At 46.6% G+C, this 21,750-nt stretch overlaps 1 protein-coding gene across 3 annotated transcripts in view; it reads right to left on the bottom strand.

The window, feature by feature from the left end:
* RPRD1B (regulation of nuclear pre-mRNA domain containing 1B) overlaps window positions 1–21,750 on the bottom strand; it is a 271,887-nt gene that overhangs the window by 194,094 nt on the left and 56,043 nt on the right. For all 3 annotated transcript variants that reach the window (XM_086932237.1, XM_086932236.1, XM_086932238.1), the window contains exon 2: window positions 15,817–15,946. In XM_086932237.1, coding sequence (XP_086788363.1) covers window positions 15,817–15,946 — 130 coding nt within the window. The remainder of the gene's footprint in view (window positions 1–15,816; window positions 15,947–21,750) is intronic.

Below are 21,750 nucleotides of genomic sequence, written 5' to 3'. Positions count from 1 at the left end.
TCTATTTGTATTGTATTTACTATGTTGTTGTATGAGCTATTGCACAAAAACATTTCCTTCTAAGTTTAGCCTACCTGCTCTGTGCCAAGCTACCAGAGGTTGAGCACAGGATAATATAGGATTCTGTTGTGACTTACCTGGCTAGGATTGTGGTCCCTACTGGACAGGGTGCATACCTCTGCCAACTAGAGACCACAATTTCCAACAGAACCCTATAACACATGGTACAAAAGTGTATCTCTGTTAAATCAAACTAGAGAGTGTTTTGTAGAGCGAACACAGTGAACTCCCATATTTGAATGAGCGCTCGTGTGATAATGAAGAAAAAGTAGACTGTGGGTTTTGGAAAAACATGGCGGCAGCAAGCTAGCTCGCTGCTGTGCTCCGGAATGAACTCCCGGTAGGATCGTCTACCGCCATGCAGTAAGAGTGTCTTAGCATGGATTCAGCTGCCTGAAAAGTGATGGTCTCCTGTGCTCCTTCGGAGAAGAGTGTAGTTTGCCTGTAACCTTGTTTTTTTTTTTCGCCGAGCTTCTTTCCCCGCGCGGGATGCGGTATACCTCTCAGTACAGCGGGCGCTTCTGCGGAGTCCTCTCTCTGTGTCCATGGATCTTGGGCCGGAGTGAAGACGGAGCCGAGGACAGAGGACGCCAACCGGAGTTCAAAGGTAGCGGGTGTAGGGGGGGTCCCCGAGTCGTGCTTTGTGGCACAGGCAAGCGGTTCTCGGGCAATTGTGAATTTCGTGGCACTTGCAGGGCTGAGGAAATCCGACCCATTGAAAGGTTCGCCGACTCGAACAGAGAGCGGGTGCTTAACCCTCTCCTCTCCCTCTCCCAAGAATCTCGGGTCACTCCTGAACCCAGCCCGAGGATCTGCTCAGCCGCGCTGGAGCCAAGGAGGGGTAGAAAGCTAAGAAGCTTGATCTCCTACGGGGGTTAGCAAATGCGGGGAATGCTACGCACACAATCGTAGCCCCCTGCTGCAAAGAAGGTTCACAAGATCAGCAACTTCACCTACAGAATCCCGGTCTATCTGCCGCAGTGGAGGGGTCCTTGGCACATGAACCCTGTGATGGGAATCTTACAGATCTGTTTCAAACAGTAACTAAACCTACTCCCCTAGATTGTACTCCCGGTGTTGAGGACAAATTATAGACTTCTCCTATTATAAATACTCCTAATACCTCAAAGACCCCTAACACCTCAACTAATACACCCAGAAGGGGGCTTAAACGAGGTCGAGGTCAGGGGCGAAAAAAGAAAACTGGAGTAAGCAAAGCCGGGTCCCGGAGGGGGGTGCAGAGGTCCGAAAAGGGGTCAACACACCATCTAAGAATAAATCATCTTTTTTTAATACAGAACTCAAGTCTAAATACACTAACATGAAGAGTAAAACTAAGGTGAAGGCTAAAGACTCTAAAACAGTGCTCCCCACAGGCTCAAGAATTACCCCTTCACTTCGCTCCTACTTCAAGGTCGTTCCTCAGATTTTACATCTCTCTGAAGAGATCGACGATACGGATATGGCATCGGTCCCAGAGGCCAGTTCCTCCACTCATAGCCAACCTTTCGTGCCAGTAGATACACCGCCACTGGGGGTGAAAGATGCAGCTGAGAAGAGCTCTAGTCAGATTATTGAAAATGTTGTAACTACCGGTCTAGCAGGGGACTTGCAAGGTCTACATGATCTAGAGATAGAACAACAGCCTGTGCAGTCTGTGCAGCTTGAGCAATCTCCGCCACAATCTTCATCTGTGATAGTGCAGAGTTTACCCCTAGTCCCGACTACAGAGCTGGCCGAGGAGGCCGAAGAGATAGATTTTCTTGAACTAGGAGGCGCATCTGGGGGCTGTAGATATAGAAACTTCTTCTGCTCTACTTGATTTTAACTTATTACTGGTCCCTTCTTCTCCTTCTCCGATGACGGCTGTATCCGTTCTGGAGATGTTTTCGGCCCTTACCCTGGAGATAAGAAAGGGATTCGCGGAATCATCTGCTAATCAATTAGAGTTTAGAAACTACTGTGAAACGCTTGATAATAAAATTGAAGGGCTCACTATAAGAACCGGAGTGCTAGAGGAAACGGTTGGTGCGCACTCAATTTATTTGACCCAAGCGAAAGTGGACATTCAGAAACTTACAAGGGAAGATCTGGCTCTCAGCGAGAGGATGGAGACTCTTGAAAATAATGCAAGACGGGGAAACATTCGAATCCTGAATGTTCCTGAAGGATCTGAAGGGTCAGATATTAAACAATACATAGTGTACTCTAAGCTCAGGGATTCCTTCAGTAGAGACACAATCAAAGAATTGTCGGCTGACATTCAGAGGATTCACAGGGATCCCTTTAAACTGAACCCCCAGAGGTCCAAACCTCGTAAAATCTTGGTTAATTTTCACACTTACCTTTTGAAGGAGCGTATCCTAAATATGGCTTTGAAACAAAAGTCTTTGGCTGGGAAGGGTTTTACTTTTTTGATAAGATCAGACCTTTCTAGAGTTACACTTTAAAAGCAATAGAAATTTGGGAGGCACCTGGATGCCTTTAGAAAATTAGGTGCAACAGCTCAGCTCATGTTTCCGGCAGCCCTTAAAGTAATGTACAATAATAAGATGTTTAACATCAGGTCTGTACAAGCAGCCGATGAGCTACTAATGGAACTGGGCAAGGGGGCACGTAAGGTATAACATCATGCACCTATAACTCCACCTTACGTATTTAAGGAGACCTCCCATTTAATTCTCTATTTTGATCTGGAAATCTAGACGTTGACGTAGCTTTTCTCTTCTTACTTAAGCGCACTAGTTAACATGATTACAGTCTTAGTTATTCTCTTTCACTCTTCATTTGTCATTTGAGAAGAAGGCGGGTGATCTTTCTTGCCGGGAGTCAATCGGTGGGGCACTATCTACTGGACATTGTTCCGGTTAGATATTGCAAGGGTTTTTCACGGGGGGCTCACACCTTGGGTGGGTGAGTGCTGAGGGGTGGCAAAAATATAAAAAAGTCCTCAATAACCTAAATAGTAGTTTAAGGAATGGTAATTCACACATTATACACAATTTTTGTAATGAAGTCATGAATGTGGTCATAAAAAGCTTTTTTTGGTATAGTATTTTTAGTCTTCTTGGCTTGCTGGATGAGAGATGAGTAGTGTTGGGTTCTTCTCCTGGAACGTCAACTGCCTCCGCACCAAGCCCCGAGCCAACCGAATTTTACAATATCTGAAGGACTTGGATGTGCAGGTTGTGGTGTTGCAGGAGACCCATTTAACTCATAGTGAATTGATTGCACTTACCAAGAAGAATAGATGGATCGACTTTGTGGTATCTACCACTCAAACATCTCATATTAGGGGGGTGGCGATTATTTTTAAAAAGGAGCTAAAGCTAAGCTGGTTTCGCAGGCTGTAGATTCGCCATGGCATCAGCCCTCATGGTTGGGTTTTTAGTTACAATCGTGGGCTATTATGGCCCGAACCAGGATGACCCTTCTTGTCTGGAAACCGTTTTTTCGCAGTTACTTTCCGTTTCAGGCCCTATAATACTAGCCGGCGATTTTAACATCGTATTGGATCCCGTCTTGGACAAGTCTCCTAATAATCGATCTTTGGTTTTGTCCAAGACTAGATCCTTCCTATTGGACGCTAGGAGGCAGTATGGGTTTGTCGATGTCTGGCGACAAAGGTCGGGACAACAACAAGGGGTTTCTTTTCGGAACCTCAAATACCATCACAAGTCAAGGATTGACTTTATTTTAATAAGTCAAAGACTGGTTGATTCTGTTAAAACAATAGACTACCTCCCGTCTCACCTTTCAGACCATTCTGCGGTTAAATTGGAATTAGGTCTCCGTATTAAGAAACCCCCGAGTACGTGGTCCTTTGATCGCCCTCTCCATACCAATGATGAGGATATCTTATATCTTAAGTCAGAGACTCAGAACTTCTTTCTATTAAACAACGGATCTGCCTTAAATAGAATTATCTGGGGACTCGTTTAAGGCTACCTTGAGAGGGCTTATCACAGCTAAAATTGCCTATCGTAGGAAGCAATATAACGAAAAGATTTCTTCCATTGAAGCAGAAATGGCTCGTATTCAACACATCATTGATATCAATTGTACAGCTTCAGGGTCTATTTTAGATCCTCTTCATAATCAACTGTTGATTCTAAAAGGAAGCCTGGCTTCGATCTTAAATCTGAGGGTTCAACAAAGATGGGAAGCCAGTAAATTGGCGCATTTCGAATATGGTGAAGGCGCTGGTAAATTACTGGCTTGGAAGACCAAAGTAGATCAGGTCCGTAATAACATAGCATCTATAAAAATAGGAAATAACAACTTTACTTCAGATGATGAAATTAGGAGGGTTTTTAGGGAATTCTTCCAAGATATATATCAAGAAGAAAAGGTAATTACTGCTGAGGCTATTAAGAGCTGGTTGAGTAACATCACTTTACCCTCTTTTTCCTTTGAACAATCGCAATATTTGGATAATCCCATTACAGAGGATGAGGTGAAATCTGCCATTAGGAAGGGTAAGAAGGGGAAGGCATCCGGACCAGATGGGCTGCCAGCTGAGTTATATAAACTCCTGGAGTCAGAAATCGTTCCCTTCCTCACTATTCTGTTTAATCAAATCCTTTTAGAAGGAATGCTTCCTCCGATATCATGGGATAATACCTCTATTACCCTTATTTTAAAACCGGGTAAACCTAAGGAGGCCTGTGGATCGTATAGGCCGATCTCTATTTTGAATGTGGACTATAAAATCTTCACCACAGTTCCATCTACTAGATTAGCCTCTATCGCGCCCTCTGTTCTTCATTCGGATCAGAAGATATTCCTGAAAGGGAGACAACTTTATGAATTAACTTATGATTTAATTGGCGCCATAGATAAGGCAATAACCAGTAATCTCCCATTGGCCGCCCTCACGCTGGATGCAACCAAGGCTTTCGACAGGGCCAATTGGGTGTACCTGTCAGAAGCCTTGGCCAAGTTTGGTGTGGGGGAAAGGTTCCGTAGGGTGATAGGCCTGTTATACAGCAATCCATCTGCGTGCCTTCTTGTTAATGGTGACCTTTCGAACCCCTTTTCCATCTCTAGGGGAACCAGACAGGGATGCCCGCTCTCTCCCTTGCTTTTTGATTTTTACATTGAGCCCTTCGCGCAACATCTAAGGGAGGAAGTGACCATCAAACCTTTTTCTTATCAAGGTTGGATGAGGAAGGTAGCATTATATGCAGACGACGTGCAGATGATACATATAAGGTATGTATCATACTAAGCAAATAGAAGTTTTAAATATTCTGTTAAAATGAATAAATGTTTTTGGTACAGCATTAGATAATTCAATTATGTGTTCGTCTTACAGGTTATATTTCAGATGGAAATTGACATTATGAAACAATGTGTGGATGGGGGCGTGGCTTGGCGCGCAATGGCGACGGACGTGGCAGGGTAGAGCTCCGTTCTGAGCTCCCCTTCCCGAGGCAGTTACTCCGTCAATATTATCCTGCTTGGGACACAGCGGTGGGCAGACCTGGAGACAACCCCCGCAGACGCCTTGACCGAGTTTGCAGCGCCTCACCAGCCGGGAACCGCACCGGTGGAAACGGAGTCCCTGCGGCCGCACTGGTCGGACCCTACTCCGGGGTGACTGACTAGGCGAGGCCGAGGCTTTGGCTGACACGTCAGGCCCGACGACGCAACTTTCTCAGCGCGAACAGGTCGGACATAGCCGAGTGTCCCTCCTTTACACCTGCTGTCTTGCCGCTATCCGTTGCATCTGCACGGGCACACGAGCATCTGCGAGACGACTGGTGCGGGGGAGGCGCCTCCCCGCGACGGACGATCTGAGGGAGGACACTGCACCCTGCGGATTGCAAATTGAACGACCGGGGAATGCCGGAGGGCTGTCTTGGGCCCCGACCCCCGCGGAGCTAAGGAACCTCGACCCAACTTCCTCAGACCGCCAATAGAGACAGCGCCGGAAGAAGAGAGGCTCCAGCCACCCCTTGGGCTGTACGCTCGAGTGACCGATCCTGGAGGCGGTGGGGAGCTGGAGAGTGACGCGGGCGACGCCTCGGCCTTGCCGGCCGCCATCAACACAGACGCACGCCACGGGTAAGGAGGCTGGGCACGCTGGCGGAGGGCGCCGGGGAGGCAATTGCGAATAACCGACCCCTGCCACAGCGGCGCTGCCGCCTGGAGGTCTCCTGCGCGCTCCCCCGCCTGCCAGCAGTAGCCACACGCTGAAAATTCAGGCGAGCCCACTCGATCGCCTCACTCGCTGGCTGGGTGAGGTGGGCATGCATCTACAAGCACGCACCTGTGGGGAATCACAAGACCTTCTCTGAGAGCACCTCCTTGGCGTGTCGAGGCGCTACCCCGCGACGCCACCCCGCTGGGTGAGCGCTCCCCCCGCTTGAACTACCGATCTCCACACACCCACTGGGACACTGCCACTGGTGAAGCTGCTTGCGGAGCGAACTCTGAGTGACTGATTCTTTGCTACTCCTGGCGCACCTGAATACATCTGGGGCCTGAGGTATATGTGGCAAGCCCTTGATAACGCCGCTATCGAGTTCCGCCTCTGGACACGGTTCAGTGACCCTCACGAAGATTGACGATCTAGCGCCCTAACCACTCACAAGCGTTCATTGTGACGCTGTATTCTCTGCCTAAGCACATCGCCATAGACGACGTCTCCTTGCCGTGTCTCGCTCATGTCTGGGGGAGTGAGGACACGTACGGGCACGGGTGGCACGTCACTTAAAGGGAAACAATCCAAATCACCACCTAAGATGGATTTTGACGCTGTGACGTCGAAATTAGACAATGTACTTGCCATAATGGAACGCCTGGAAGCGTCTCTACAACAGACTCGTACCTCCCTGGAGGCTAAGATAGATAGTGTGGCGATTGACCTGACCCATCTGAGAGCTGATCATAAAATGTTACAGGATCGTACTAAGACACTGGAGGGCTCGATGGCTGCACTTGAACCCCGAGTGAATCAGACGGAGAAACATGTCTGCGACCTCCTGAACAGGGTGGAATTCCTGGTAGAGCGGGCGGAGGACGCGGAAGGGCGGGCGAGACGGAACAACATAAGGCTCGTGGGCATACCGGAGAAGTGGGAGGGGACAGACCCCACAGGACACGTGGAAGACTGGCTCAAGGGCCTTCTGCCGGAGGGTGGGTTGTCGCCGTATTTCGTGGTGGAGAGAGCACATCGTGTCCCTACCAGACCCCTCCACCAGGGCTCCAACCCCAGACCACTGATCCTCCGTGTCCTCAACTACAGAGACCGGGACACTATTCTACGCGAGTCCAGGAAACTTGGAGATATCCGGATTGATAACACCACAGTGATGTTCTTCCCGGACTACACCATCCAGGTACAGAGACAGAGACACTCCTTCATGGCGGCGAAGCGCAGGCTGAGGCAATTGGGCCTTAAATACTCTCTCCTCTTTCCGGCTCGACTGCGGGTAGTGGCACAGGACAAAATGCACTTCTTCACGGATCCCGAAGAGGTTGAGGCCTGGCTGGATGGCGGGGTGGAGGGGACGCCCAGGAAAACCAAGGGCACCGCCACGATACCGCGCGCCAGGGGGCAGAGACGATGACGTCGACACAAATCGCCCACGCCACATCGCTCACAGGAGGCAACTGCATGCTCCCCCCCCCGGCGGACCAGATTCTGCAAGAACAACGGGACGCACTGTGCAAAGTATCAGAGATCAGCAGCTCCCCGACGCCATCCTCCGCACCACATACCAGCCCACGAGCTTTCCCCAGCGACGACGAAGCCATTTATGGTTTGCCGGACTCTCAACAATCCGCCGATCTCCCAGACATTACCCCACAAACGGCGGAACTCTTGGCCTGAGGAGAGACTGCCGGGACTTCTATCCTCGAAGACTTGCAGCGGCTGGCTTCAATGACACGACCCTGACACACCACTGTCTACCAGAGGTTTGTTGGGTGAGGGTGAGATCCCTTTGCTTTACGAACACTGGCATCAACGAGACGCAGCGAGTAATCCCTTGCACCCATCCTACACGTTTGGCAAGAGCCAATAGCACCCTTTTTCTACTACTTGGGCTACCCCCCTGGTGGAACTGTGTGTACACTGCTTGCTAATGACCTGTACCTTCCACACTGCCTCTCCTACATCGTGTGACTGTGAGTGGGTCTATATTCCTTTTCAACTTGATGGGTTGGCTGCAGGAGACGCCCACCAGCTGTGGCAAGCATTCCACGGCCTGGGATGGGCGGCAAAGACCCCCCTCCCCCCTGTCCCTTGTCCCTTTCTTTCCTTCTCTATTGTGAACCATATTACCTTGTCGCTATTGCTACTAACCACTTACCACCCCCTAGACTCGCATAGCTTCTTTAACTCACTAGAGTGTTTGGACGGCGACATGTTGCGGAGCGACCTTTTGGAATTTGTTATTATTTAGCATTGTTTGAATTGTATGCCTTTTATCCCAACCTCACCCTTAAGGAACTGCCTGGGTTCCTCCTGTATGTAACAATACCTGTGTCTGAACTGGGCAGTGGAGGGAGGCCGAGGGACCAGTGGGGGTGCGCGCCTGTGGGGTGGGGGGGTGGACCTGGAGGGTGGCTCTCGCACAGGCGTTGACTATGGCTGAAATCAAGATATGTACGTGGAATGTTAGGGGCATGCATACACCGTCGAGGCGCTATCAGATATACTCCTACTTGAAACGCCATAAATTTCATGTAGCACTACTACAGGAGACGCAATTAAACAAGACTGAGGTACACGCACTGCGCCGCAGATGGCGCGGACAGCTTTACGCCACTGAGGATTCCTCATTTGCTCGTAGGGCGCTCCTGTGGATCAGCCTGGGTACCCCATGGGCGATCATGGACACACAGATAGACACTGAGGGTACATACATGGTGGTTCGAGGCAGGCTCGATGGACACCCTGTGGTACTGGCCTCGTACTCCCCAAATACTGAGCAGAGCACCTTCTTTGCTCGCCTCTCAACGGCGCTAGCAGCTTGGCATGGGATTCCGTGGGTCCTAGGGGGCGACTACAACTGTGTTTTAGATGTAAGCCTGGATAGGTCCTCCGCACCCCCTGCTAATGCCCAAACACAAACTACTACGAAGACCCTCATCAACTGGGCCACGCAATGGGACCTACACGATGCATGGAGGATACGAAATCCAACAACACGGACCTATTACTACTGGTCGGGTGCGCATGCCTTACATGTGCGTTTAGACCGATACATGATCACCCCATATCTTCTCCCACTGGTCACAGACACGCAATATATGGGCCGCACACATGCAGATCATAAACCCCACACGCTGACTATCGCATGGGAACGTCCACACCCCCCTATTCCCACTTGGCGCCTCCAACCGGACCTCCTATTAGACGCGAACTTTCGCGACTCCCTACTCACACAAATAGCTCAGTACTTTGAGCTTAATGTTGGTGAGGCATCTTCCCCCCAGGTAGGGTGGGACGCATTCAAGGTGGTAACACTGGGACATTGTTTGGGCACACAGGGGCACATGCGACGACAGTTAGAAGACGACCTTACGCGACTGGAGACTGAACTGCTGGGCCCTGAATGGGAATCGGTGGGGGGTGCGGATGATCGCCTCACGGCGACCAGAGCGGAACATGATCGCCTCCTGGAACTCTTGCGAAACATAAATTTCGCGGCGCACTCTGCTTGTGTGCATCGACAGGGTGACAGACCTGGCAAGCTGCTGACCTGGCTAATTGCGCGAGAAGACCGCACGACTCCTATTTCAGTGATACAGACAGAGGAGGGCAGCTTCCTTTACACAGAGCGCCGCATACATGAAGCATTCATAAACCATTATTCGGAGTTATATTGCTCCCGGCTGAGTCTCCCACTGCCTAACATAACCGAGTATCTCGCGCCCATACATCTGCCCGTCTTAACGGCTGCGCAGCAGGATGACCTCGGAGCACCACTGGATCCAGAGGAACTCCGCAACACGATTTTCAACCTCTCGAATGGCAATCGCCGGGCCCTGATGGCTTGCCGGCCGAATTCTACAAGGCCGGCTCGGACATCCTCCTTCCGCAACTGATAAAAATGTACAATGCAGCCACGGACGACTTCTCCCTTCCCCCGACGCTTAATGAAGCCACCCTCGTATCCTTACTCAAGCCAGATAAAGATGGCAAACGATTGGGTTCCTACCGTCCCCTGGCACTTCTCAATACAGATTATAAAATACTTGCTTCCACACTGGCCCAAAGACTGGCACCTCTAGTACCTACCCTAGTACACCATGACCAGAACGGTTTTGTACCAACACGCCACACCTCCTATAACATCCGTTGTCTATTCCGCATACAAGAATACGCTACACTCCAATGGCCATGCGCTGGCTGTCTAGTGCTGGACCTGGAGAAAGCATTTGATTCGGTGTTGTGGCCATACTTACGGGCAGTCATGAACAAATTCGAATTGGGGGACGACTACGAGACCATGGTTGGACTATTATACCGTAGACCCACAGTTCACGTCCGTACGGGTGCACTGCTCCTCTGACCTCATTTGTGTGCAGAGGGGCACCAGACAGGGCTGCCCCCTATCGCCCTTGCTATTCTCCCTGGCTGTGGAACCTCTGGCCGCAATACTCAGGTCCCGAGGCGCAGAGTGGGGTATACCGATGGCGGATGACCTCCATGCGGTATCACTATATGCGGACGATCTCCTCCTCTATATTAAAGATCTAACTGATATCCCAGCGTCCCTTGCTGACATTTTTCACACCTTTGAAAATATGGCGGGATTAAAGGTTAATTGGGCTATATCAGGGGCCTATTCCTTTGGCCCGGATGCACCCGAGTGCGAAATATCCCTGGGTGGTGAAAATTACAGTGGTATCCCATGACATTCAGATACCTAGGTATCCACATTTACCGAAACCTTCCGGATATCTTAGAGGGAAACCTGATGCGGGCGATTTCATCCATCCGGTCGCAAATAGGGTTCTGGAAAACTCTACCGCTAAACGTTCCCAGCCGAGTTGCCTTGACAAAAATGATAGTCCTACCCAGGCTATTGTATTATTTCGCAAATATCCCATCCTACGTCCCCAATCGGGTGTTCCGGGAACTCGAAGTTCTGCTTCGTGACCTGATCTGGAATACAGGCCGGCCACGCATTGCGCTGACAAAGCTCTAAATGCCCCCCGACGCAGGAGGACTAGCAGTTCCTAACATGGAGCTCTATTACCTAGCGGCGCAGATGCAGTGGGTGTCGGGGTGGTAAAAACCTGGGGGACACGGCCACAGATACTGTTGTCTGGACTCTGCTGCAGGTCCATGTGCTGTTTCACCCATTGACCCGGACTCCTCGTCCCTCGCAGCTATATCTGGCAGTGGCGCGCAGATGTTTCCAACTCGGGCGACGGTACCGTATGCTCCAATACTCCCATTACTGGGCACCCCGACAACAACTGGGGCGCTGACGACGACAGTCCTAGACAGCTGGACCACTGCAGGAGTAGACACGCTGGGAGACCTATTCTCGGATGGCGCTCTCCTCCCCATTGCGAACCTTGCAGAGGACACGTCTCTCCCAGCTGGGCAGTTCCTATTACACGCGTCTCTCGTCCGTACACTGACTGCCGCCTGGGGCGACCTGTCCGAAGAGCCGCCCATGCACTACTTTATACAATACCTACAAGTTATGAGCAATGGCTCCCACATAATACACTGGCTAGCGCAGGCTCTCCTCATCCACACCCAACTTACTACCGCGCAGCTGAGAGACAAATGGGCGGCAGACCGAGGGAGGGATTGGTCAGACAAGGAGTGGGCGATGATACTGGCTGGACCGATCAATGTCCCGCGTAACCCTCGTTTCAAGATTATACAGCTCTACATACTACACCGAGCATACCTTACCCCGGACAAAATCAATAGATATTTCTCGGTAACAGACACTGCCTGCAGACGTTGCTCCTTGGTTGGGGCAGACCTCCTCCATATGCTCTGGCTATGTCCTGACCTCCAGCAGTATTGGGATGGGGTGACTGTGATACTCACGCAATGCACTAGCGAACGTGTGCCACGAACCTGGGAAGCCTGCCTACTGGGCCTCTATAGACGCACAAAGCTGAACAAAGTGCAGGCCCGGTACTGGGACCTTGGGCTGATCACGGCTAAGCGGCTGCTTACCAAGCGGTGGAAAGCCGACACTCCCCCACATATACGGCACTGGTGCCTATCTTTCACGAACTGGGCGCAAGCGGAGAGCACGGTCTGGCGCCGAGAGGAGACGGCAGGGCTCAGGAAATTCCCTATTGCACAACAATGGGATGATATCCTTCGATCCTTCCGACAGGCATGCCTGGAACAGGGGATTACGTAAAAGGGGCAGTGCCCCCACCCCGGTGCCGCCCTACACGGGAGACCATACGGTACACGCCTGTACCTGCCAACCCCCCCCTCACTTCTATGGCTTATCTCCGCCCTTCCCGCGCCCACACAATATCGCATGCCACATACCACACTAACCACCAACTGTGCTGCACCCATGTTCTGAAGAGCGTATGTTGCCTGTCTGATTGTTTAGCGATGACACTTTTAGTGCCCCTCACCCGCCCGCGCCCCCACATCTCTCGCTCTTGATGTGCACTCTGACCGGAGCCCCCCTCGTGCGCTGGGTCTTGGAGTCACACTCGATACGCCCTCATAGCGGGGAACACCCCCTTCTCATGTAGATACGTACACGAACCGCAAACTACACCCTCCTACCCGCCCATTAGACCGCTGTTGACACAACGACAACATGTATATTTCCATACACAAGGGCACACCCACACAGGCTCCCCTTCCCATTGATGCATACTTCCCATGTTACCGTTCTGCTGTTTTATTGTTACACTGGTCCCATTTTCTGTTTGACTGCGCGCCTTGAGGTTTGTTCCTAGACACATTACAACATGAGGCTTCTGAACGTAACAGTCTAAGTCGGAATGATCCCTACTGGACACCACCACCATCAACCACTCCTCCTGCTAGGATTGACATGCCACATAGACACTCACACATCAACTCACTTAAGATGTCGCACAGCTATATCCTCTATCATTCATGCATTGTGCCCAATTATCAGGCGGACCCCGCCGACGCACTTACCTATAGCACCCATTAGTAAGAAAGGGCCACTATCCGTATGGCGACATCGAGAACTGTCACCATAGTTCGGTGACCAAAGTAATACGTTAACAACAAAAATCATAAAATGGAAAACCTACAGGTCTGTATAGTTATACCACTACCTATTATGCTCAATGTACAATGTTGCCATAAAACTACATACGCCGCCGAACCTCAGGGCTGTCGGCCTTGAGGCTGTGTTCAACAGATTAAATTTATCCGATTATTGACTGACGCGGCTGGCCCGGAGGGGTTGTAAGCTAACCGCTGTGTATTGTACATTTTGAAAAATAAAGGTTTTTCAAAACAAAAATAAAACAAAAAAAATGAAACAATGTGTGGATGGACCAGTTAATTCACTTCCAACGTTTGATTGTGCAATAATTATTGACCATATTGGTAATTAAATACTATCATATTGCTTTTTCCCCTGTATGCAATATATGTTTGCATTGAAACTTCATATTATATAGTACGGAGAGTTCCCTCAGAAGTTTATTTTGCTAGGATAAAACTGTAGTATGCTATAGTGCAGTGTTTAAAAGTTGCTAGGATTAAGTACTTCATATTTGAAAGTTCTATGAATATCTGAATAAAGTGTGATCACATCCGAAAGATGGCATTGGTCAACTGTCTCATGGTGTTCCCTGTTTTAGAGAATAAGTGGGTAGTTTGTAATTTTTTAAAACTTTTTTTAACCTTTTCTACTGCAATGAAATTAGTTGGGTGTCGAAGAATAGTTTGAACAGACAAATGGAGGTCTGGAGAAATGTGAACAATAAAAAAAGTGAAACTGAATTGAATTATATCTTCATGGACTTTATTACGATTTCAGGAATGTGAATTTGGATGTTAAAGAAAATAAATGCTATTTGCCATTAGCGAGTTTAAACTAACCAGTTAGTACTGCATTTCTCCTGTCACAAGATGACGGGATGAGGATCTGTAGTAGCTGTTGCCTTAGAGGCTTCATCGAAACTTTAAAGGAAATACAGATGCTGAATGCAGGAGCTTTCTAGAGCATTAGCTACTATTGTAAATCATTTGATGTAAAACGTTTGACATAGCTCTATCTACATTATTACAATGATTTTTCAATTAGCAATGTATAAAACAGGTTTACAAGTGACTCAGTTTATAATTAGAATTCATTAGCCACTAAACAGTAAAAAGGTGATGGTCATCACTTTATTAATTTAAAGTAAAAGTAATGCATCACACATTTTAAGCTGAAATAAAACACAGCATTGCACGTTATAAGAACGAATGCTGCTGAGGTCCTTATCAGCATGGGCAGATCCCAATACCCTATCTGTAAAAGCACATGTGCCGGTTTCTGGTGCCACAAGAAACGGACATTTTTTTTGTAATGCATCCCCTGTCTGGGAATCAGACAACACAGATGGTAAGCTGGGACAGACGGCCAACGAAAAGCTACTAAATAGGTCTATTGACAAATACCAGAAGAGGTTGGTGCGCCTGAATTTGGCTGCACGTTTTGTGTTTTACTTGAGGTTCATACATTTCAGAGGCAAATATGTAAAGCAAAACTGAAAGCCTATTTAAGACCAGGTCTATCCACTTAATTGCTACTTACCACATGCACTATTATGTGCAGCTGGGCACACAAACATCTTATTACTTATAGAAATATGTCATGACTTTAGCGCCACTACTCACACAGTGCATCACAACAAATTCAAAGGAGTAAAAAGTGGGACTGAGATGCAAACAATGTTAATTCTTATTTCATCAGTGACTGATAAGAGATGCCCTTAACCTCTTAATTTAGTATTTCTTGTAATTCATTTTTTATTATTTTATTTCACACCAATATGCGGTTATACATTTAATGATAGAACTGGTGGCTACTATAGTCGGAGTAGTCGCTCTACTGTCAGAAGTGTTCAGTCCTAACCTCAGCAGGAATTTAGAAGTGACAATTCAGAGGTTTATATTCAACAAAATGCAAAAATTCAGAGTTATAGTACCAGAAACCAACCTTCAGCTGTTGTTCAGTCCCCATGTGCAAGTGAAGGGTTCTAACACAAATGTCCAAATAATTATAGTTTATACCCAAGTCCTGCACTACGTTCAGTGATGCAAGGCAATTATGAACTGTGAAGTAGCGCTTTAAGGGTGGACAAGAAGGAATCAATCAGTTTAAGCAATATAACACACTTACTTGGTTTCAGTTATTTGAGGCTCTGGTGAACCACTAATTCACTTTCTTTATCTGCAATGTTAGTATTCGGTTCTCAGAGCAAAATTAGAACACATGGAGCAGAACAAACATCCCGAGTGCCAATCAGAGGAGAGTCAAAATTAAATAATATTTTTTTAAACATGTTCGTCATTAAGATGCTGGCAACAGAGAAGGTGCAGATTACTGGAATATTAAAGCACCAAGCCTTGCAATGTGCAACTGTTTGTGATATGCAAAGGGATGCATATGCCATGGGATTAATTTCAGTCAGTGAGTCACCTGCACATTAATATTTGTTTTTCTCAATATAAGGCTCACTGTGTAGCAAAACAATCATTGCACTGTTCATCAAAAGACTTAATGTCGACTACCACATCCCCTGAAATAGTCAATTTCATACCTCGAAACATGGGACACCGCATCCACCAGGACCATTTCAAACTCGCGGGTGAATTCAGGACCTTTTCTTTTGCTATTCTGGATGACATCATTGGCCAAGTAGAGGAATGTCAGCTTCCGACTAGATTTCGCTGAAAGCCAATAAAACATTTGTGGTGGTTTAAAAAAAGTGTCTCATTTTACCGAGATGGACATTTATAACTTTTCACTACAGTGCAGCAAGGTTCCAAAGTCAACTAGAAGCATCAGAGCAGCAAGAAACAGATTTGTTTTAAAATAAATATTTCACAAAAAGGTCTTAAAGAATCAAAGTATACACATATATATTAAGAGTAAATGTACGATCCCATCCTCAATGTGCAACTGTCCGAGTTGCCCAGTAGAAAGTAAAGATTCTGCAGAGGCTACAACATCATATTGTAAAAACAAAATCCATTAACAAACATTATTGCACTATTAATGTAATAATTAAAATATATTACGCTTTTGAGATTTACAAACTGATAACAAAAACTGTAACAAGCAACTGGAGAAAAGCCGCTTTGGATATGTAGGGGAAAAGCTTTGGAAATGGGGAAAGCAAACTAAAATTATGATTTCTGAGAACATCAGATGCTGGCTGGGAAAGGCAAATAAGACTGTCCTGAATTCGAAAATCGAATTTTATAACTAACCAGTTTAGTCACCTATTCATATAAAATCTCAAATTACTTTGCTCATCATTACTTTTTCAAATCCCAAGTGATTTCCCCAGAACTTTGTTTTATGAAAATTAAACAGCAAATCATTTATATCCTATCCTTCAACAAGATTGTAAGCATAAGGATACCAAATTCGATTTTTAGGTCTTGAACACCTAAAAGCTTTTAGCTTTCTGGTTGTAAAATACCTAGTATGGCTATACCAGGTATTATAGTGGGTTTAGAGCCCACCCGCTGCTTCCATTAGTTAGCTTTCTAGTCACTTTTATTTCCTTGCTCCTTACTCATGGCTTTTCTAGTCTATTTTGTGTTTGTCCTCCTGCTGGTCCTCTAGAAGCATAACAAATACTCACCTTCAGTATCTCTTGCGATGACGGTAAGCCAGTGACTAAGATTTTATTAAGGTTCCTTGTATTAAAAAATGTAAAAATAAACAAACACTCGTCAAAGAGGATTCCCTATGGTTATCTGAAAACTTTGGACATACTATATTTTGCCACAAGAGAGCCCAATAAAACCTAGGAAATGTGTGCCTTGAAATCCAGGCACTGGGAGTCATACCAAGAGGTATAATTTGCTTTGCTTACACATAATGATTCTGCTAACCATAATGCAGGAATAGACACGCACCTCATTTAGTCTGGTTTGGATCAATGCAATTATACTTAAATAAATCATTAAATCAGCATGGTTAAACTTTATTAGCATGGTTGGCAAAATAGAAGTTGGTACTGCTCAAGATAAGGTTTCTGAATATATAGAAGGTCATGCCACTAGATCAGATAACAGACTGTTGATTTGAATGAATAATTTGCTCATTACTGTAGAAAGTTTTCATGAAGGCTTTGTTATGAAAATCATTAATTGTTTAGGCAATAATAATATGATTTTGTATATGAATCTCCCTCAGCAACAATCTATAATGGATGCTTGCATTAGGAATTTCAAATGATTATTTGGATTTTAAGAATGATGGATTTCTTGATAGATAACTGGTGTGTTTCACTTAGATATGTTTAATATATATCTTACTTCTTTCGAAAATATAATAAAGTAAAATGTGACTAATTAAGTCCTTTATCAAGGGCACGAAGACATTATTGGAAATATAGACAAAGAGCTAAAAGATAAAAAGGAGTATACACGTTTTCTGACAAAGCAAAAGGCACCCTATAGGGATAAATAACAGTTACATACTTTGAAAGGATAGAAGTAGGAACGATCCTTCTGGTCAATTTTACCAATATTGAATGCAACTTTTGAACATGATTAAATATGGCTCGGAGTTTGATGAGATTAAGAGATCAATTAATTCTAAAAATATTTCAAGTGCCCAAGGTCCATACCGCAGCACTATGTCCATAATCAAAAACAATCTAGAACTAAAGGTAAAAATCTTGGTTTATGTTTTCAGATTTAGTCCTTATTCAAAAGTGCCAAGTTTACAATGGTTTAAGTGATAGTCCCCACGTAAAACTAGAACTACCATTCAGGCAACAAGGCGGTAATCATTAAGGCAGTGATTGTTTAATTGCCCTTTTACAATGAAATGGGGGTTGGGAGCACACTGCCTTACAGTCCCAGCACAGTTCGCCCCTTTGCATCCTGGTAAATACAGTACACAGTTCAAACTTACTTCAAAATTAGCTGGAGTTTTTCACCAAAGTTGGTGCAGACATTGTTGTATCTCTCTAGACGCGTGTTTCTGGGTTGAGCCTGTCTTCAGTAGAGAGCAGCAGTATTAAAGAGCAAAGAAAAATCCTCTGGGGTGCTGTAAATGCTGCCAAGTTTCTCTCAGGTCACAGTACCACTCACAGGCACACAGGTGCATCTCCAAAGCTGGTCAGCTTGCTGGCTCAACCGAGAAACACGTGTCTAGAGATATACACCAATGTCTGCACCAATGTTGGTGAAACCTCCAGCTAATTTTGAAGTAAGTTTGAACTGTATACTGCATTTACCAGGATGCAAAGGGGCGAACTGTGCTGGGACTGTCAGGCAGTGTGCTCCCAACCCCCATTCTGCCCTTTTACAATGTATGGGTAAATGTTTTCCTGCTGCCTTCACTAGTGTGCGTTGATCCTATTAGATCTGTTGGTAGCCTTCAATACCATAAATCACTAGATTCAGATTTGGCACCTGGCAGAAATCAGATTTTAAGGCTCAGCCTAAAACTGTTACATGGCTTTCTCTCTCAGAGAGAACTTTCAGTGGTTTAGGGGGCCTTGGCTTCAAAGTCTTTCACTTTATCCTGTGGGTTCTACAGGGCTCATCACTGAGCCCCACATTCTTTAATATCTATGTGGCCATCTTGACAAAACAAATTCTATCCTTCGTCTTTGCTCCTGTAGCACACACAGACAACACACATTTTTAATAATGTTATAGAGATGGGCAAACGTTTCCTAGCTGTATGGAGGAAATTGTGCAATGGATGAATGTAAATATCCTGATGCTCAATTAGCAAAAACTGAGTAGAGAGAGGGGTGTAGAGAGAGGGGTGTAGAGAGAGGGGTGTAGAGAGAGGGGTGTAGAGAGAGAGGGGTGTAGAGAGAGAGGGGTGTAGAGAGAGAGAGAGAGGTGTAGAGAGAGAGAGAGGTGTAGAGAGAGAGAGGTGTAGAGAGAGAGAGAGAGAGAGAGAGAGGTGTAGAGAGAGAGGGGTGTAGAGAGAGAGAGAGAGGGGTGTAGAGAGAGAGAGAGAGAGAGAGAGAGAGAGAGGGGTGTAGAGAGAGTTAAGGAAGTCCTTTATCTAAGATGACTTATTCATTACACTTCCTTAATTCACAAAGAAAACGCAAGAATATATCTTCACATTACCATACATTGAAAACGTTTTAAAGTATGTGCTTGCAACAAAGTGTAAACCGATCAGTGGCCTGTTCGCTCACACTACAGATTTTACGTTTATTCTCCTTGCCTGCGACCAGAGGATGTCTGTTATAAGAAGGTGTTTGATAAAGCCTTGCAGTGATCTGCTGGATAACATGCTCTGGCATTGAGGGGAGGAGGGCGGGGGAGCGGATTCCGGATCAAAAGCAGCTGGGGTGTTGTGTGTAAACAAAAAGCTTTCGGCATTGCGTGGTGGAGGGGCGGGGGAGCGGATTCCTTTGAAGTGTGAGTGGGGAGAGAGGCTCACAGGCTGCCAAATGGTGTTCGATGTGCACGCGCCTGCAATCACACACTGTAGGCAATCCACCTGCTTGTGAGCATTTTTGAATGCCCCTTTACATAAGTCTCGCTGGTGACGCATACACGTTATCCCAGCGAGACCTAAAAAAACGAATAGGCGTTTCCCAGTGGAAATTTGCATTCCGATAGTTTCAGCAAGAATGTGCGGGGGGAGAGAAATATATGTATTGTATTAAACTTTAATGCATTTATTATATTCTTAAATGGAAATAAGCCGAGATACGTGCATTTTTCAGAGTTTTTCTCCTCCAGAATTGTCCAATACTGCGTACAGGAAATAGAACAATGCAAATTATGCCTGGCATGTCAATAAAAAAAAAAAAAAAGACAAAAACAGACCATTGGCCAGGAAACGACCTGACAAAGCAACGCCAAGCACTGCCATTTCTACAGAGCTTTAACTCGCCATATTAAGGGAACCAAGGACTGGGCGAGAAGTGAGAGGGGAATGCCAGCAGGAAGGAAGGGTGTGGCAAATGGTGAGCACTTTTGCGGCTGCTTTGATGTTCTCAGTGGCCACGCGGCTCCCTGAGAACATCAAAGCGGCCGCAAAATTGCTCCCAAAGGCTGAAGGCGGACAAATGGTGTGCGCGCCCGGCGCACATGCACTGTACCTGATCCGCCTGCAGACTTTGGGAGCATTTTTGAAAGTCCCTACTTAATTCTTGCAAAGCATCGCTTACGTGATGGCTATAGCGAGACCTAAAAAAAAAGGTCTTGGTTATCTCAAGACCTAATTAGAGGACCAATTCTTAAATTAAGTCACAAAAGTGCACCTATGGTATAGGTCCTGGCAGTAGTGCGGATTTATCGCCGTCATGAATTCACAATAATTTACATAAGTACTCCAGGAAATTGTACTCCTAGAAAATATTTACAAACTGCATTTTAGTACAAGTAAATATGCATTTGTAGATTTGCTCAAGTAAATTTTCACGCCAAACACTTTTTTCCCCCAACCTTGGAAGAAATGTACTTTTGCCCTTGCCTGGAGTATATTTTCAACCTCTCTCAGAAAAGGGGAAGATTAGAGAACAGCTGGTAAAAACCACTAAAACATGCAAGTTAGTAGGTTTGCACAGACTCAAAAGTGTGTTTCAACTCTGGAACTATTGCTTAACACTACCTCCAGCCCCAGCATGTAGATCTGTGGAAAAGTGTCAAAATAAGGGAATTTGTAGAATTCAAACCCTCCTATATATTAGCCCTGGCATAATCAGGGAAGCTATTATCAAAGTTCTTATATAATGAGATTACTGCCATAATTTGTCGCTGCATTACTTGGTACCAAAGGGACAAGTGGATCTTATTACAGCACAATTAGATTTAGGAAGCAACCTGTCCCATGGACAAGTAGATATTTTATAAAATTCTACATCCCTGTGTACAGTAGGCACTAGCGCCAAGATGCAATTGGCATTCACGTGCTCTAGAAAAATTATCAATAACAGGATCAAGATAATCAATAGAAGATGAATGCTTCTACCTTCAGCTTTTGTCAGAAACACAATAGCAATAAGGAGCTGTGAGACGGCATCCCGGCAACCCCGACCGGAACACCGCCTTTCCCCGAACTTACCTCCTTCGCTACCCCCGGGATTGTGTCCCCAGCCGCATAACGCCACCATAAGGACTCGACCTGAAACGCCGACAAAACCCCAGAGAGTCACACCCTTCTTTTCCCCACAGGGACCAACCAGAACATCGGGTCAGACGGACTCAAATCTCGCGGACCCCGGAAGCTCCGCCCCTATGGCAGCGACAGCACGGGATAAAAGAGAGAACCCGGAAGTGCAAGTCGTCGGAGATTGGTGGCAGGAACCTCGGACTGGTGGTCGTGAAGGAGAGGGCGCTGGAGACGGAGAGGAGACAGGTGAAGCGGACGTGTGGACCGAAGAGTGGTGGAGTCCACAGGAGGTGGCTGTAGAGCGGCCGTAACTCAACGGGAGAGTTACGGCGGACCGCGTGAGTGCCTTTAACCGCATTATTGCCTGCTCGCTAAGAGTCCCTTGTAAAGCCCCTGTATATTATTCCCCTTCTCTATA

This window comes from Lissotriton vulgaris, chromosome 7, assembly GCF_964263255.1.
Source record: "Lissotriton vulgaris chromosome 7, aLisVul1.2, whole genome shotgun sequence".
NCBI lineage: Eukaryota > Metazoa > Chordata > Amphibia > Caudata > Salamandridae > Lissotriton > Lissotriton vulgaris.
Note: the sequence above shows the minus strand (reverse complement) of the source record. Positions and strands in the feature narration are given on the sequence as shown.